The sequence below is a fragment of the Impatiens glandulifera genome, chromosome 2, assembly GCF_907164915.1.
Source record: "Impatiens glandulifera chromosome 2, dImpGla2.1, whole genome shotgun sequence".
In the NCBI taxonomy this organism is placed as follows: Eukaryota; Viridiplantae; Streptophyta; class Magnoliopsida; order Ericales; family Balsaminaceae; genus Impatiens; species Impatiens glandulifera.
This window is the reverse complement of record NC_061863.1, coordinates 60,038,371-60,056,377: the sequence shown is the minus strand read 5'-3', so window position 1 is coordinate 60,056,377 and position 18,007 is coordinate 60,038,371. Positions and strand designations below refer to the sequence as shown.

Sequence of the window (18,007 nt, the reverse complement as noted above, 5' to 3'; positions counted from 1 at the left end):
TACTTACACGAAGAACAAAGGGTTTTAGTTCTCGCTTAGAACCAGAAAGGGCAAAAAAAAGTGAAAAATAAAACCGTGGACGGCAGGATTCGAACCTGCGCGGGCAAAGCCCACATGATTTCTAGTCATGCCCGATAACCACTCCGGCACGTCCACTTGATGTTTGTTGTCCTAACTTATTAAGAAATTTATTATGAGAATTCTCTTGTAAATTCTTTTGTTCAAGTTCTGCGCCTAGTTATTTTGTTCAAGTTCTGCGCCCGATAACCACCAAGTTAATTACATAGCCCGCAAACATACTTAACCAATTAATCAGACGCAGAACTTGTCGCGTGACGGACTCGAACCCAGGACCTCATAGAGGCCTGGGGATATCCACCTCTTGTTGCCACTAAGCTAGAAAAGGGGACTATTTGTTCAATTCTGATAATGGTTTAAGTTAGAAATTTAAAATGGGTAGTTATAATTATTATAGTCATGCTTACTTTATTTTTTAAATAAATAAAAAAGTTAGTTTACAATTACTCCAAAAGCTTCTAATAATGTAAAACTTATTTCTTTTTTTTCTTAAATAAATAAGTAAAAAGTTAATTTACAATTACTAAGTCTCTAATAAGGTGAAATTTAATGTGTAAATTCCTCCTGTTGTATTTAAGTAATTATCAATTTGTAATTGAGAAACATTAACATTAGTCATTACACAAAAAATGATAATTTGTTTAGTGTTGAAAAGGTATTAATATTAATCTCCATCAAAGAGAAAATGTTGTGCCACCTATACTTATGTTGACACCGTTATAATAATTACTTTTTCCATTGCTCTACATTTTATTTATAAGATAATCATTAAATTTGATATTTAGTCGAGATAGATTATAGTCTAATTCCTTGTGTTAATTTGGAACAAATTCTGTTAGTTTTAATTGTATTTTATAAGAGATCTCTGAATCAAGTTACTCAAATTTAAAATTTATTATTACTAAAAATGGTCAGCCATAAAACTATAAACAAAATAAATTTAATAAAAAAATTGTAATAATATGTATTTAATTTTTAAAAATTCTTAATAAATTACTAATAATATATTAAAATAAAAAATAAATACTCTCATTTCACATTTTATTCACTTCGGAAAAATAACTCATTTTTTCACATATTTTTCTCAATAAATCTCTCATCTCGTGACCTCACTTTCACTTTTGTTAATCAAATATTTGATTCATATTTTTTAACATTTAGTAAGGTGACATCACACTTTAGTCAATTAAATATTTGATTCATATTTTTAAACTTTTTCAATTATTACCAGTCTATTATCATTCGGCAAACCACATTTCAATCACACTTAGTTAAATGGTTATACTTGTTTTGTTAGGTTGCTAGTTCGAAACATACCTATATCATTTTTTATTTTTAACCGTTTTATGTTTATGGGTGAGTCAACCCATATATATATTCAATTTAACCACAATTTTAGACCTGATAATTCGGACACTTTGAAATTAAGCATTATTATTATTATTATTATTATTATTATATATATATATATATTTGTTAGTTAAAAAATTGAACTTATATTGTTAAGAATTTTCTACGTTTATCAAATTTGGTGTTAAATTTAAAATATATAGTCTTGTTAGCCTAACAATTTGGACATTTAAATTTTGTAACCGTTTTAAGTTTATGAGTGGGTCAACTCACAATCTGACCCCAAATATCCATTACTCTCATATCGTATATATATTCAAATTAACCAAAGTTTCGATCCGATAATTCAAACACTTTGAATTAAGCATATTATATATATATATATATATATATATATATTATATTAGTTAGTTAAAAAGTTTAACTTTATGGTTAAAAATGTATCGCGTTAATTAAATTTGGTGTTGAATTAAAAAATATAAAGTCTTATTAGTCTAGTCGGTGAATTGGTTGTCATTATTTTGTTAAGTTGAAAGTTCGAAACATACCTATAATATTTTTTATTTTATTTTTAAACGTTTTTAAGTTTATGAGGAAGTCAACCCACAATTTGACCCAAGTATCTATTTACTCTCAAATATATATTCAAATTAACCACATCTTTTTACCTTTTAAAATTAAGAATTATTATTATAATATATATTTTTGAAATTACTTATTAGTTGTTTTTTTATTCAGAATTCTTAATTAACTCAGTTTTCAACATTACTCACAATCCTCTAAATAAGGCTCAAACTTGTCTAGTAATCTCATCACTCATAATTCATTTTTTAATTAATTGTAAGGAAAAGTAAGTACAAGCCTCACAAACAAGTAGACTGTTAAATATTTCGTCTTATTTATCAAACCAAAAGTTATGTAAAAAATTCTTGTTATAACACACAATAACTACTAATGAATTATGTAAGTTCCCAAATTTATTTTATTATAAGAGCAATATTTTGTTGCGATTATCTTTTATCATATAAATAAGATAATCATATTATCCATTGTGTTCAATATTTAATCAAAGATACAACATATCCTCTAATTACACATGTGGAACAAATTCACTCAATACTTAATAATGTTACAATATATCACTCTTTTCTTAATTTTAAATTATATTTAAAAAAGTATTGATATTATTATTCAACTATTAACAAATATGTGTCACTATTTTTCTTGATTTTAAATTATATTTAACAAAAAAATTATTGAGATTAATATCCAACTAATAAAACAATCATTTTACCTAAAATCTTAAAATAATATAAGAAAAATCAGGAAAATATATTTTAAATTATAATTTCAATTATTAATTTTTTTTATATAGCAATCTCTAAATTTAATGTTAATCTTGAAAAAATATATTTATTTGAATATTAAAAACATAAAATTAAAATTAAGAATTATAATATAACATAAAAATATAGTTAATTTGATAAATTCTTATAAATATTTATCATTTTAATCCAAATTTTTCTTTATTTAAATGTTAAACAAAAACTACAAAATACATAAATATCAGTTATAAATTGATTTTATTTTATAACAAAACAAAAATTATTAACATAAAATAATAAACAAAATATATATTATTTATAATATTACAATTAAAAATTTTAATATTTAAATAAGAATTATAATTTTAAATGAAAAAATATATTAAAAGTTTAATATTATTTTAAAATGTTTTTTATTTTTAAATATTAATAAATATAAAATTACATTATATCTAATCCTATCCTAGTTAAAATTATTATTAAAAATATTCTTAAATATTATTCATTTATTAAAACTTATAATATTTTTATAAAATAATCAAAGATTCCAAAATACTTATAATTTAAAAAATATATTTTGTAATTAATTAAAAAAATTATAATATAACATAAATCATTCATATATATATATTAATATATAGTTTTGAAAAACTCATTTAAAATTATTTTAATAAAAAAATATATAATATAATATTTTTAATATTTTCAAATTTTATATGAAATTCATAAAATAATAGTTATTTAAATAATTAATAAATTTTTATTTTGTAATAAAATATCCAAAATTTGTTATTTTAATAACTAAAATATATTTAAATAAAATTTTAGAAAATTTAAATATTTTAGTTAATCTATTATATTTATCAATTATTAATAACGTATATATTTTCAAAAAATATATATTTAATATATATATATATATAATTTATTTTTTAAAATTTTAATTAAATATATTTTGTTAGTAATAATAAAATTAAAAGTTAATTGATTTTTTATTATAATATAAATATATATTACTACAAACTTAAAATAATAATAATATTTATTGAATTAATATTTCAAATAAAAAAATATTTGGAATTAATAATATTGATTTTTTTATAAATATATTTAAATAATATTAGTTAAATTTAAATATTTTTTAGGGATTATAATTAAAAATGGAAATTATAAAATTAAATTAATAAAAAAATTTATTTTCAAAATAAAAAAATTATAAAAATAATATTAATTCAAAAAATAATTAATTATTATAAATCTATTTTAAAAATTATTTTAATTTTAATATATTAAAGAATTGAAATATTTACTTTAATAACATCCATTATACTGCTATTATACTGCTAGAACTCTAATAAATTACTACAATAATCATTTGTTTTTTTACATTTTATTATTTATATGGTTTATGTAAATAAATATTTAAAATTAAGATTAAGAGATTAAATTAATAAAAATTTTTTTTATTATTTTAGTAAATAATTTTTTTATAAAATTAAAATATTATTTATATTTTATAATTACAAGTTGTAAAGTTGTAGATTAAAATTATATCTAATATTAATATTTAATTTATTTATATTATTTTATATAATAAATAAATATTATTTTAAATATTTAGACAATGTTTTTTTATGAGATTTTGTTCATAAAATTTAAATGTTGTTTTTGCTTGTAATGATGTAAATAGTCCAAAATAAAAGATATTTTGGTGTAGGTTATGTATCAAAAATAAAATAAAATAAAAATATTTAATTTAAAATAAAGAAAGAAATTGAATAACAATTTTGTTCATAAAATTTAATTGTTGTTTGTGCTTGTAATGATGTAAATAATCCAAAATAAAAGATATTTTGATGTAGGTTATGTATCAAAAATAAAATAAAATAAAAATATTTAATTTAAAATAAAGAAAGAAATTGAATAACAATTTTACTGTATAGTGTAGTATATCATTTTTTTAATTATATATATAATATTTGTAAAATTAAATAATTTAAATAAATATACATTATATAAACATTATAAATTTATTTCTTATAATATATTTATAAAATTATATAAAGATAAAAATAAATAATTTAAAAAATATATAATTGTAAAATTAGAAAGTGGTATTAAGATATATAAATTATATAAATTTTTAGTAATTGGTTAAGAATAATTAAGTATAAATTATATAACTTTTATTATTATTATTATTATTATTATGTGTTTAGTTGATATGGTACAAGAAATATAAAAGAATATTTTATTCTTATATTTATAGATGAATTATTATTTTAATATTTATTTTATATATAATTTGTAATATTAATTATATTAAAATTAATATTTAATTATCATATAAATTTATTTTTAAAATAAACAATCCTATTATATGAATTACATTCTTTTATATACAATTATTATAATTTAATTTGTATAATTATATAAATAAAATTTATTTATATATTAATTAAATTTTATTATTATTATAAATTTTTGTATATTAAAACAATAATAATTTTTTTATATAAAATAAAACATTAATAATAATAATTTTATGTACATCTTCTATTTTTTAATTAACATAGTTTTTAAAATAATTATTATATTTAATTATTTATAAAATTATCACAATAAATAATTTTAACCTTAAAATCCTATAATTTTTGTTTAGATGTAATATTTTTATATAAATTATAAAATTAAATAAAAATAATTAATTCAATTATTATTATTTAAATTATAAAATTAAACACACTTAAATATAAATAAATATTTAATTATAATAAAAATTTAAAATATACTAAAGTAATTAAAATTTTAATACTTTAATAAAAAAATAAAAGATAAAAATGAAATATTAAATTTTATAGAAATTTATATAGTCCTGTGTATAATATTAATAATACTGTATATATGAATATAAATCCACTAAACAATAATTATAATTACTTTCGTTATGATTATATTTTATCCAGTAGTTATGATTATATTTTATCTACAGCATTATAACCCATATTATGGGTAACTTGTAAGAATAAAATTATATGTATAATTTTATTTTATCTGTAATATTTTTTATTTTAATTTAGAATATTTATTTTAATTATTTAATATAATATGTTTAATTTTATTTATACCTTTCTATATTTATAAAATTAAAAAAATAAAATATATTAATATTTATATAATGTATTCAATTTTAATATATAATATTTAAATTTTGTATTAATTATTTAATAAAATATTATTAATTTTAATTATATATATTAGGTTTGTAAAATTAAATAATTATTAAGTTTATTGAGAAAAATATATAATTAGTAAGTTAATTAATGGATTTATCGAGAGAAGTTGATATTTTGGGAAAGTGAATAAAAATGTGGGTCTAATCGGCTCGCTTGGCTCACCGGTTCCACCAAAAACTCTCATTTGTTGAAGCGGAGCATAGTGCGTTTTAGACGTCGAGCCATAAATGTCTCTTTTTTCGTTTTGATTTATTCACTAATCTGAAACTTAGCACTTGTTTTTTTTATTGATTTTAGGAGCGACGACGTTCCCGGCATGAGAAGAAATTTTATGGTTGTCGAATAGGAGCATGATCAAGAAGTATAATACGCCTTATCTCTAAAAAAAAATATATTGGAAGTGTTTTTACAAGGTCAATAGTCTATTTAATAAGATATTTAATTAGATTTATTGTGTTTTTTTTCAAACATAACAAATAAATGTAGTCATAGAAATTGAGAAATTTTAATTTTACAACTAAAGTTAATATTTTTTTTTTTATCAATTTTAAAAAACTAGAAGAAAAAAAAAACTTTATTCTAGGTGTTTGGGCAGCAAAAACTCGCTGCTCCCTCTCTTACTCTGATTATTATTAAATTCCAATGCAGCATAAACTTAGTATTTAGTCAGAATTTTGTATTTGAAAAAAGTTACTTTAATATCTACATACCTCCAAATGGTTTTGATAATGCAAAATATAAGGAATTAGGTCATTACAAAAATGGGAGGCAAATTGACTTATGATTAATATAATTTGTAAGTCTATTATATAACTTTCATTTGGGAAATTAAAGTTGTTCTAACATCTTTTAACAAGAAAAATAGTTAAAATATGTATTAAGGTAGAGAAATGTATCATTGATGAACATTCTTGGTTAAAAATTCTTGTTAATCGAATTAGTACTAAGAATTATTCAACAAGTAAACTAAATGCATAATTAATGAATATTATATATGGAGTTTTTAATTTTGACAATTTCAAACATATTCTTAAGAGATTTTCAAACTTATTTATCAAATATTATTTATGAAATTCACACTATGTGAATTAAAAAATAGTTTTAAATATTTTAATTTGTTATCTATATATATATATATAATGATGCTTAATTTTTAAAGTGTCCGGATCGTCGGGTCGAGAGCCGTGGTTAATTTGGATATATGTAAGAGTAAATTGATACTTGAGTCGGATTGTGTTAAAAATGCTATAGGTATGGTTCGAACTTGCAATCTAACAAAAACATGTACAACCTTTTAACCAACTAGGCTAATAATACTTTATTTTTTAAATTCAACTCAAAATTTGATAAACGCGTGACATTTTAACAATATAAGTTCAACTTTTTAACTAACTAATCTATATATATAATAATGTTTAATTTTTAAAGTGTCCGGATTGTCGGGGTGGAGAGATGTGGTTAATTTGGATATATGTGAGAATAAATGAATATTTGGATCGAATTGTGTGTTGACCCGCCCATTAAAATTTTACTGTAATATTTTTTACGATTTTTTATATTATTACTCTAATTTTGTATTATTAATTTTAATTTTAGGTGAGAAGAGATAAATGTTGAGACATGACTTAGTGCTGTTTCGGCTAGAGAAGAAAAGTTCATTTTCCCTTTCATCTTCTTTCTTTCTTGATGTGAAAGTTTCAATTTTTAATCTTCAGTCAAACACCGAACCCATCATCATAAAGCAAAACCCATCATCTACTTGTTCTTGATTTCTTGGATACTAAGGTCTGATTCTCCCCCCTCAGTCTATTTTACTGATCTCAAAAAGATCCTTAATCGATTCCTGTCTGTGATTACTCGATGACAACAATGGGGCAGAATAATCTCAACGCAAAATTGGTAATAATTAATCGACTTCATTTCTTTACTTACATGTATGATACCATTAGAGGATCTTTCAATAATGCCGTCTTCCTTCAGGTCCTACTGGGCGACATGGGAGCTGGGAAATCGAGCCTCGTTATGCGCTTCGTCAAAGGTCAATTCCTCGAATTCCAGGTACCTTTTATTCTTTTAAGTTTTGGGGGTACGATTGCGTTCTTATGATGATCGAAGGATCTGATCTGATCTGATCTGATCTGATTTGCAGGAGTCCACAATTGGGGCCGCGTTCTTCTCTCAGACGCTGGCTGTCAATGACGCGACTGTCAAATTCGAGATCTGGGATACAGCTGGACAGGAAAGGTACCACAGTTTAGCTCCGATGTACTATAGAGGTGCAGCTGCTGCTATCATCGTTTACGACATCACTAGCGCGGTAATAATAACCTACATGCTTTGGCGCCCATAAATTGTTTGTCTTAATCAACTAACTACGGCCGCTTCATGCTAAGAACTAATTCCAAACAAGTCGGTAGTTTCTCCATTTCTAATTGTAACTAGAACACACAAAAGAACATTCAGAAGTTCTGCATCATTTCCATAGATACACACCTTCCTTTTGACTAGTAGAAATTGGACTAGATTGAATGGAAAGAAAGAACATTAAAAAGGGAGCACTTATGCTTCTGTTCTGCTTCTTGTATTTGTATTTCTTTTCTATGCTTACAATAGTACAGAAGTGTAGTATTTATTCGTTGTTTACGGAATGAATAGGAAACAGAATTTAAGAGTTTAGAAAGTAAACTATTCGGCAATAGTGATGCATAGGAAGACTAAACATAGTGAATATAGAACTTAACTGCTAATCTGGCTTAACTTCTCGACATTATCAATTGTAGTATGCGGTGATGTAGAAGTGTTGGTTTGTTTAGCATGACAGAATAACATCACGTTGTTAGAAGAGGTTGTTTGGAAGTTTTAGGATGGAGAAAAACTATCTCTGTGATATGATGGAGGAATCCTTTAACTGAAATCTCCCCCTCCTGATAAAGGGCTTGTGAGAAATTCCAGCTTTGAATCGATTCTATATCATCGTCATATACTCTGGCATTACAGGATGGCTTATTATCACTGACTTTCATATCTTCTGTTCTCTTTACAGGATTCCTTTGCACGAGCTAAGAAGTGGGTGCAAGAACTTCAAAAACAAGGTGTTTTACCTGTATTTTTTTGGTATCTAGGACATCTCATTAATATGCAATTAATGAGAATTTGATATATACAAAAGATCAATGCATATGTTGAAGCATTGATTTAGGGGCTGTTTATTTTAAATCAAGGGTTTGAGTCAAAGCCTTTACCCAAACTCATTTTTGCAAGAAAAATCCCTTGTCCCAATTAGCGATTGAGGCAAATATGTAATTGCCTCCTAGAACATCACTGCAACTATTTTTGTGCTATATTTTTTTAACATTTTGGTTTTCTGCATGAGTTTGTTGTATCTGCACCTTAAGTAATAAGAAAAATGTCAACATTGAATTCCATATACAATATACAAGTATCTTCTAGTTGTGTTTATTATTTTCTGCATTTCTGAAACTGTTTTGTTTGATGGTAATAGGTAATCCTAACCTGGTGATGGCCTTTGCTGGGAACAAAGCTGATTTGGATGATAAGAGAATAGTGACTGCAGAAGTAAGTCAAATTAATAATATCCAGATTGCATGCACATGTTTCTGTGATGAATTTCAAGCATTCTGAGCCTTCTTTTTCCATATGTATGACTTTAGCACCACTCTTCTGGATATGGAAGATCAAATCAGCTAGTATAAGCCACACTAAAGTCCATTAGCAGCCTAAGTTGTTAGTGAAAATGTCCATCGGTCTAAAAGAGATCACACAGCTTCTCTGTTCATTGTTATATTGGGTTAGACTTGTATCCCTTGGATAGAGTTGGCAATCATTAATGAATGAGTCTTTAAACTTTTCTCTTATGGTTTTCTGGGTTTTATGAGATTTTATGAGCGAAAGAGAAGAAAGTTGAGATGAGTAAATACAAGAAGTTACTAGAGAATGGAAGGGGAGGGGCCACATTTCAATTCTTTATACTTCAATAATTTTTTCAAACCGTGTAAACTCTAGATATAACACTTTAGAGTGTCACCTGTAAATTTACCAACAAGCTACAATCAAACTTGTAAATGATTTTAATTATTAATACAAGGTTTAAAATCCTATATGCAAAAAATAAATAAAACTTCTTACAACTTGATATAAACAAATGATATAATAGAGTTAGGGTCTTCTATTCTATTTATTCCCCAATAATAACCCTAACCCTACTAAACGGAAGTACTTAGCAGAGTGTTCCATTGTAACAGAACACATTTCTTTCTAAGCTGATTTGTGTTATTATAGGTCAAATGTCCAAAGCTGATTTGTCTACATAAAATATGTCTTTATTTTATATAACTTGGTAGGAAGCACGCATATACGCAGAGGAAAATGGCCTATTTTTCATGGAAACTTCTGCCAAAACTGCTGCCAATGTCAATGATATCTTTTATGAAATAGGTATGACCCTAATTCTTGTGCTTCTACATGGATTAATTTTATATTCTTGGCAGTGTAATGATCTTCTCTACCTATGGTTCTCCATTCAAGCATGTCAGTTATTTTTATGTAGGTTGTATATAAGCCATATCTTTAAAGGGAAGACTAATGCTGCTTGTTTCGTTTGTCTCATAGCTAAGAGGTTGCCTAGGGCTCAGCCAGCTCAAACCCCATCAGGAATGGTTCTCGTTGATAGACCAGCTGAAGGAGCACGAGCTTCATGCTGTTCTTCATGACTCTATTTGTTCTTCTTCAGTAATATTCATGACCACCTCGGTTTATATATCAATTTTATACATATCTTGAATAAAATGGTCGGTGTTTGATTGTCAGGATGTCCTTTTCTTTCTGCAGGATATCACACGCAATCATATAATGTGAAGTTTAAAGGTGAAAGGTTGATTGTTCCAATGTTTTATCACAATTTTACCTCTAGCTTCCAAGATTTGACCTTATTCTCTTCTTTTAGCTACTCAAACTTATTGATGTAAATGAGTAGAGATTGATATACTGTCTGGTTAAGTCTGTTTTTGTGTTCTGCTAATATAGTAAATCAAGAAGTTTGAATCCAAAATTTTATTTTGTATTAATAAAGTTAATATTTTATTAGCTATATTTTGATTGTGTACACATTTTAAAGCTCTCTTTGAAACAAACTGGCATATTTGGATCATCACTCAAATATCTATTTCTCTTTAACAAAATGAACAATGATAAAAATGGTGAAGAGAGAATAAAATACACTTGCTTTTTTATTTATTTATCAAAAATTTCAAATAATCTAAAAAAAAGAAAATAATTATAACAAGAAAAGGGGCAAAGAATTTGCAACTATTTTCAGTCTGAAAAAAAAGATGCTAACTGCAACCCTTTTTCTTTTTAAATCTTATCATATACAGAATTAATGTCAATTTAGAGTCGCACTTTTAGCCAAGGGAGTTGGTTATTTTTTGTCGATGGTGGAACGATAGATTGGAGATACGCCATTGGCAATGCAATGATCTTCTTTTGCTTGTTGACGTAAGCTCTCTTTGTGAAGTTGTTGTAATCGTTCGCTTCGATCTCATCCAATATTTGTCTGTACAAAAGTAACGATGCCCACACCTGCACCCGCAAAAGATATATCTCACATTTTATTATGAAACCGATTTTCAATAAAAGTATATGATAGTTCATCTACTTATACCGGCCATCTACTGGCAGCACTGAGCTCTGTTACTCCTTTTTCAGCTTCATCAAAGAACTTTCTAGCCCTTTTTATTTGATTCTTCATGAAACTCCTCCATTTTTCCGTCACCTTGCCTGCAAATATATCGTCGTCGGAGATTCCTGCATGTGCTAATTCATCCTGTGGCAGGTAAACTCTACCCCTCCTTGCACTGCACATTTTCATCAACAGTCAAAGTTCAGACAACTAAACTAAACTAGGAGCTTGTTTGATGAAGGATTATTTTGATTTGATCCAAATAATCCAATTTTCATCTTACAATTTCTTTTTTTAACTTACTCTTCCCCAACATCCCTAAGTATGTTAGTCAATTGATTTGCGATCCCCAAAGCCAGGGCAGCATTGTAGACGTTTTCGGTCGGGGAATGAGATTCTGGGGCGATTCCCATTATGGGAACACTCATCAATCCAACTGTACCCGCCACATAGTAGCAGTAAAGGTACAATTCGTCGAAGTTCATGTATCTAGACTTCTTCAAATCCATCCTCATTCCTTCAATCATATCTTTGAATGGCTGCAACACATTATTTATGACCAGAATGAGAACTTAGCAGCATTCAATCATGTTTGAAACAAAGTCTGACCTGAATATCAACTGGGAACTTAGCAACAGTGTCTGCTAATGCAGCATCAAGCATGTCAAATGGGCGGCCTTCGAAAATATCTTCGAGTCTCGATTCCCACCTGTCTAAAGCAGTTGGAGTGATGTGTGATGCGTTTGGACCGTCAACTAGTTCATCTGTCCTTCTACACCATACTTTAAACCGAGAACTAACAAATTGTTAGCTAACAAACTGACCCGGATACTCTTTTCATAAAAAAAAATATATATATAAAGCTAACCATATATAGCCCAGATTGCTTTTCGTCTCTCGGGTGTCATCAACAGTGTTCCTGAAATGACAAATTTGCATTGAAAAAACTAAGCCTGGTTCGAAAATCAAGTTAATTGGATATAAGGGGGGAAGAGAAAATGCTAACCCAAGTAAAATGTCTTGGCATACTCTGCACATACTTCTCTGCAACGATCATTAGCTTCAGTTAACAAATTTAACGCTCCCGGAAGGATAATTTCAGGTTTAACATCTTGGTCGGGTTTGGATTTGATATTTCTATTAACTAAAGCAGCCTGATTCATGACAACATCGTACACTTTTTGCTCAGAGGATGATAGCGCTATTTCACCAGAAGCAGGGTTAGTAGTTATCATACTCCTAACCATTTGGGTTTTATTACTCCTTTCACTTTCACCATTACCTAACAAGTATGGATACCTCAAATCTGAACTAGAAGAGACAGAATTCCAATTATGTTTCAAGTTCTTCCTTAACTCTGCATGTCGGATTAAACTTCGAATTCGGGCGTTGGGTTTCGAACGATCTAAGAATCTGTTTCCTTCTCTGATGATCGATGAAAATCCGCAGCAGCTATATAAATCAGGAGTGTGAGAGTGAGACACAACCCATAAAAGAGAAACAGACATCTTGGATTTCTGTAGATTAGAGACCACCCAGATGAGTTGACTCACTTCTCAGCAAAACCCAATTCACCGAATACTGAAATCAAGCAAATTGAAGTTATTAGCTTCTGAATGAAGTAACCAGTGATAAAAAAAAGAAGAAGTTAGAAATGGGGATCTCCAAAATAAGGGAATTAGGGCATTTTTTAGGTTAATGAAATATGCTCAATATGATGATGAACAACCAAATCAACTAGCAAATGATAACTATGATGATGATGAAGAAGATGAAGTTCATAAAATGGTCAGTGGAGAGAGATTGAGAGAGAGAGAGACCCACCAGCTTGATAGTCATGCAAAGGAGTGAAAGGACATTGAATAGTTGTTTAAATTGAATATTATTTAGGTGTAAAAGCATCCACATCATTAGAGAAAATAAAAATTAATTTAAAATTGAGCCTATTGGAATCGAAAAAAAGATATTTTATCCAAAATAAAAAGTTGATAAAATACAAGTTTTGTCTAGTATACTATGAACTAGAAACTTTTAAAAAATATCTTTTTTATCTTAGAAACATTTCACAATATTATTTCTATTTTCAATAATTTTAATAAATTATAATAGTTAATAAATTATGATGATAATTATTTATATAATAAAAATAAAATAAAATTTGACCTAATATTAATTTATCATTCTTGTCAATTATCTCAGTTCTTTGTAATTACTATTTTTAAATGATACTTAAAAAAATATTGTTTTTACTCATTATCATAATTATTAAGGGTTAAATTATCAAATTGAGTCTCCTTAATAAATTGAGATTTTAAATCTCTTATTTAAAATTTCATAATTTAGGGATTTTTAAAATTATAAAAGTCTCAATTAATTGAAATCCAATAATTAAATTATGTTAAATTATTAACATAAAATTTTTATTTATTTATAAATGTCAATCCAATAATAAGATGTTTGAACTAAATTGCCCCCTCAACAATGAATTCAAATTTTATAATTCCACATAATATTAATAATAAGTTTAAGTCAATGCAATCATTTTTTTTTTTTGAGAAAGAGTACACTTATTTATATGATTTGGAAGCTCTCAAAACTCATTGATCACGTTACAAAATTACAAAAAAATAATTAAAGTACATGCTTTCTATTGTTTGAGATTAATTAATATTTCACTCTTAATGTGTCAAGCATGTCATCTAATTCATTATTATATTTGTCAAACTGATTCAAGTCATATATATGTTAAGATTTATATAATGTTTGTATTAATTAAAATAGTATTCAAAACTATTTGACAAGCATAGTCCAAAGGTTGATATATATATAATAGTATAATGTTTGATGCTTGATAAGGGAGGTTAAACAAATTTCTTTTAATTAAGAGAGAAAATGCAATGAAACGAGTTAATACTTTCTTTTAATTATTTATATATATATATATATATTTATTTAATTATTGTAATATTTGTTTAATGTCTCAGTATAATAAGTATTTTTTTTATAAATTTTATTATTTTATTGTAGTATTTGTTTAATGTCTCAATATAATAAGTATTTATTTTTTATATGTGATAGTTACAGTGCATCTTAATAAAATATTCGGTACAAAACAGTATATACCTAAATATATAAATGTCTATTGCTTTGAGAATACTTTAAATATTTTATTTTTAATAAGTTATATATATAATAATACAAACTATAATTAGTACATAATTAATTTTTAACTAAGAGAAGATGGGATGAGGAGATATGAAAATTAAGAGTATATATATAAGTCATGAATTCTATTTTCATATAACATAATTAAAAAAATACTTAACTATTATTATTTAACAAATGGTTAAAAGGATATATAGGATATCTAACTACTTAACTATTATTAATTAACAAATGATTAGAAGGATTTGCTTGGTTAACTAATTTTTTTTAAATATATTATATTTTCAAATAAAATTTAATACAGAGTAGTTAACATCATAGTTTTAAAAAAATTCTCAACATTAACTTCCATTTTTGCCCACCAATTATTTTCTTATTTTCAAGTTGCGTAAGGTTTAATCATTTTAAATTTTATTGTTTTCCATTTGTTAGACAAGCCATGTGGTAATAACTTGTTTATATTATAAAAAAATAAAAACTTAGGATGCATAGGATTCAGCTAAACTTATAATATTTTTTCTCTATCATAATTTTGTTTTAATTATTCTCTCTCCTATTTACATTATTTATTATATTTTTCTTTTCAATTTATCTTACTATTTTTTTTAATATTATATAATTATAAATTTATATATATATATATGATAGTGTAATAATAAATCATATATTTATACATATATATATATATACTTTTTTAAAATCATAAATTTAGACATATATTTACAAAAAGAATACATCAAATATCAAATGATAAATTTATATTTATATATCATTTACCTTATTTTTATTTATTTATTAATGAAAATAATATAATATTGTTTTTAAAAATAATTAAAAATAACACATAAAAAACATTATGCATTAAATAAATAAAACCTTAGTTAATAAACATAAAAAAAACACTAAACAAACAAAAAAAAGTATATAAAAAACAAACTTAAAAATAAAATAATAGATTTATTTTTTTCTTTAAATATGAACATAAATAAATCGTAATAAACATTTAAATACTATATTCAAACTTTTTGTATATATATATATATATATATTTATCACATTATTATAAAATCTTTTAATTAATCAATAAAAATAATAAAATACTACTATATTTTCAGTAAATTTAAAAATACTACTATAAATTACAAAATAAATATTTTAGTAATTAAAAATAATACAAATAACAACCTTATAGTATTAAAGAAAATCTCAAAAGAATAAATAATTAATAAATGATTAGATGTGATTTTTTAATTTTGTTTAATGAATTTTAAAATCAGTCTTCAATACATTACAGACTTCCATAAAATCAAAGCCCAAAAATGATATAATTATTAAGAACGATATAATTATTTCATTAAAAAAAAATCCAAAAATGAGGAATTTCAATAAAAAATTTCAAAAATAAGAAAAAAAAATTTGAGTTCTTGAATTAGAGAAAAACAAAACATCCAATTAAATGCACCTCCAATTTAGCATAAGTGAACCACAATGAATATTGAAAAAAAAATAATAAGATATATTTATGTCATACTATTTATTAAACATGTTTTAAGATAATTCATTAATATTGAAGGATATATGATTTCTATGCAGATGAGGGATATAAAAAAAATTCATTTGAATTATTTGAATAATCACATGAATATTTTAACTAAAATTTTAAAAAGATATTTGAGAGTGATATATAAAGTAATTATATACATATGAAAACTAAGAAAAGAGATATAAAAGTTAATAGATCCTAACAGACATCATGGGTTTGGCTTTTGTCACCCCATCATATATTAAATTTGAAAACAAGATATTAATTTTGTGTGTACTTGATGTGGTCATTCAATGAATGAAATTGTAATAATGATTTCAAAACACATGTTTATGTTAGATACCGGTCTCAATCCAACTATTTTGATTCTTTCATGCTTTACTAAAAATTTCTGAAATGGACTCATGTCACAATTCTAAAATTTATTACAAATAAAAACAACTATAACAAGCATCCAAAGGTTGTATTCATGATACATTAGTTGGCCAGAACCCTATAATTGGCATATTTGCGTTTAGGAAATGACAATTAATGATAAATATTAGATAAACATCAATTCTGAAGATTAAAGATTCAAAGCTAGCTAAAGTGGGTAGCATGAATAATAATAATAATAATAATAATAATAATGTTCTCTTCAGTTCAGGTCTCCATGTTTATCAGCATGGTTAATATTCTCAGGAGAACGAAAGTTTTTAACATCATTAGAGACCACCGACCAATATATTCAAAATTAAAACATAAAAAGATTAAGAAAACTAAGTATATGGATCAGATGGTTCCTGGCTTGGATTTCTCAAATAAATGAGAAGAGCGCTCGATAATTTCAGTTTCGATCATCTGGGGAAAACATCATCACATCCATCTCTATTCTATTCTATTATTATGCATCAAATCAAGAACACAAGCATATTGTAAAAAAGCAATCTACTCATATAAGAAAGAGACAACCGCATTAGATAAGCCAATCGAAGACAGATTCTATAAAGAACAGAACTTTAAAACATAACAATGGATGATGATCCAAAAAGAATGAAGAGCGGAGAAAGATGATTTGATTGAATCAGGAAGGGGGTTTGTTATATATAGAGACTTAAGAGTGGAGAACAGCCGCCGCGCAGCTGGTTTCAAAACCCTAATCGAGAGAAAGGTTTAAAAGAAGAGAGCGATTAGGGTTTTGAGAGCTTACTGGACTCGTATTCATTCTTTACGGGCCTTAAAAAGTGTGTGCTATAATTTATTTTTATCCTTCTTACATAGCCTTACTTTATATTGATGTGATTTGAGAACTTATTAGAAAACAGTATTTATTAACTATTAATAATTCTCTAACACCTCAAATTTAAATAAATAATAAAAACATGCATCTATGTAAGAAATGATTAGAGATATTAATATATCATTTAAAAAAAATAATAATAAAGCAAACATCAAATGATAGAAATCACAACCATAATTCAAATAAAGTTTACAAATTTTTAAACTTTTCCTTCAAATTTAAATAATGTTCACAAATTTTTAACTTTTCCTTATAAAAATGTATTAATTTTACAAGAAAATGAAATAAGATTCAGAAAAAATAAACAATTTTAAGAATGACCTAAAAAGAATA

The 18,007-nt window shown here is 25.0% G+C and overlaps 2 protein-coding genes and 3 non-coding genes across 6 annotated transcripts; 1 reads left to right on the top strand and 4 right to left on the bottom strand.

The window, feature by feature from the left end:
• Positions 1 to 74: 74 nt before the first annotated feature.
• Positions 75 to 156, bottom strand: TRNAS-AGA. Its single transcript has one exon. It is a non-coding gene; the product is annotated as a tRNA-Ser (tRNA).
• A 7,505-nt stretch (positions 157 to 7,661) lies between these two features.
• LOC124925752 (ras-related protein RHN1-like) lies at positions 7,662 to 11,066 on the top strand. The gene is made up of 8 exons (XM_047465832.1): positions 7,662 to 7,888; positions 7,970 to 8,047; positions 8,139 to 8,306; positions 9,033 to 9,081; positions 9,492 to 9,565; positions 10,351 to 10,444; positions 10,619 to 10,738; positions 10,838 to 11,066. The coding sequence occupies exons 1-7, from the start codon at positions 7,850 to 7,852 to the stop codon at positions 10,717 to 10,719; spliced, it is 603 nt and encodes a 200-aa protein (XP_047321788.1). The 5' UTR covers positions 7,662 to 7,849; the 3' UTR covers positions 10,720 to 10,738; positions 10,838 to 11,066.
• Positions 11,067 to 11,212: 146 nt separating this feature from the next.
• LOC124928194 (phytoene synthase 2, chloroplastic-like) lies at positions 11,213 to 13,535 on the bottom strand. Of its 2 annotated transcripts, XM_047468724.1 has the most exons (7): positions 13,512 to 13,535; positions 12,694 to 13,268; positions 12,556 to 12,606; positions 12,297 to 12,469; positions 11,991 to 12,226; positions 11,670 to 11,862; positions 11,213 to 11,587 (listed from the first exon to the last, which is right to left on the bottom strand). In XM_047468724.1, the coding sequence occupies exons 2-7, from the start codon at positions 13,193 to 13,195 to the stop codon at positions 11,396 to 11,398; spliced, it is 1,347 nt and encodes a 448-aa protein (XP_047324680.1). In that variant the 5' UTR covers positions 13,196 to 13,268; positions 13,512 to 13,535; the 3' UTR covers positions 11,213 to 11,395. The 2 variants fall into 2 exon arrangements, with proteins under 2 accessions (XP_047324680.1, XP_047324679.1); XM_047468723.1 differs by lacking the exon at positions 13,512 to 13,535 and having other exon boundaries at positions 12,694 to 13,470.
• A 3,491-nt stretch (positions 13,536 to 17,026) lies between these two features.
• Positions 17,027 to 17,107, bottom strand: LOC124928349. Its single transcript, XR_007098549.1, has one exon. It is a non-coding gene; the product is annotated as a small nucleolar RNA Z159/U59 (small nucleolar RNA).
• A 54-nt stretch (positions 17,108 to 17,161) lies between these two features.
• LOC124928346 lies at positions 17,162 to 17,260 on the bottom strand. Its single transcript, XR_007098546.1, has one exon. It is a non-coding gene; the product is annotated as a small nucleolar RNA Z103 (small nucleolar RNA).
• Positions 17,261 to 18,007: the final 747 nt, after the last annotated feature.

Excerpts from the sequence above, each read along its gene's own strand:
- LOC124925752 (XM_047465832.1), top strand. The coding sequence starts at position 7,850 with ATGACAACAATGGGGCAGAATAATCTCAACGCAAAATTG. Across the intron at positions 8,048-8,138 it reads GTCAATTCCTCGAATTCCAG|GAGTCCACAATTGGGGCCGC; the intron begins GTACCTTTTATT and ends TCTGATTTGCAG. Across the intron at positions 9,082-9,491 it reads GCAAGAACTTCAAAAACAAG|GTAATCCTAACCTGGTGATG; the intron begins GTGTTTTACCTG and ends TGATGGTAATAG.
- LOC124928194 (XM_047468724.1), bottom strand. The coding sequence starts at position 13,195 with ATGTCTGTTTCTCTTTTATGGGTTGTGTCTCACTCTCACACTCCTGAT. Across the intron at positions 12,227-12,296 it reads AGTTCCCAGTTGATATTCAG|CCATTCAAAGATATGATTGA; the intron begins GTCAGACTTTGT and ends AATGTGTTGCAG. Across the intron at positions 11,588-11,669 it reads GTGCTGCCAGTAGATGGCCG|GTGTGGGCATCGTTACTTTT; the intron begins GTATAAGTAGAT and ends TTGCGGGTGCAG.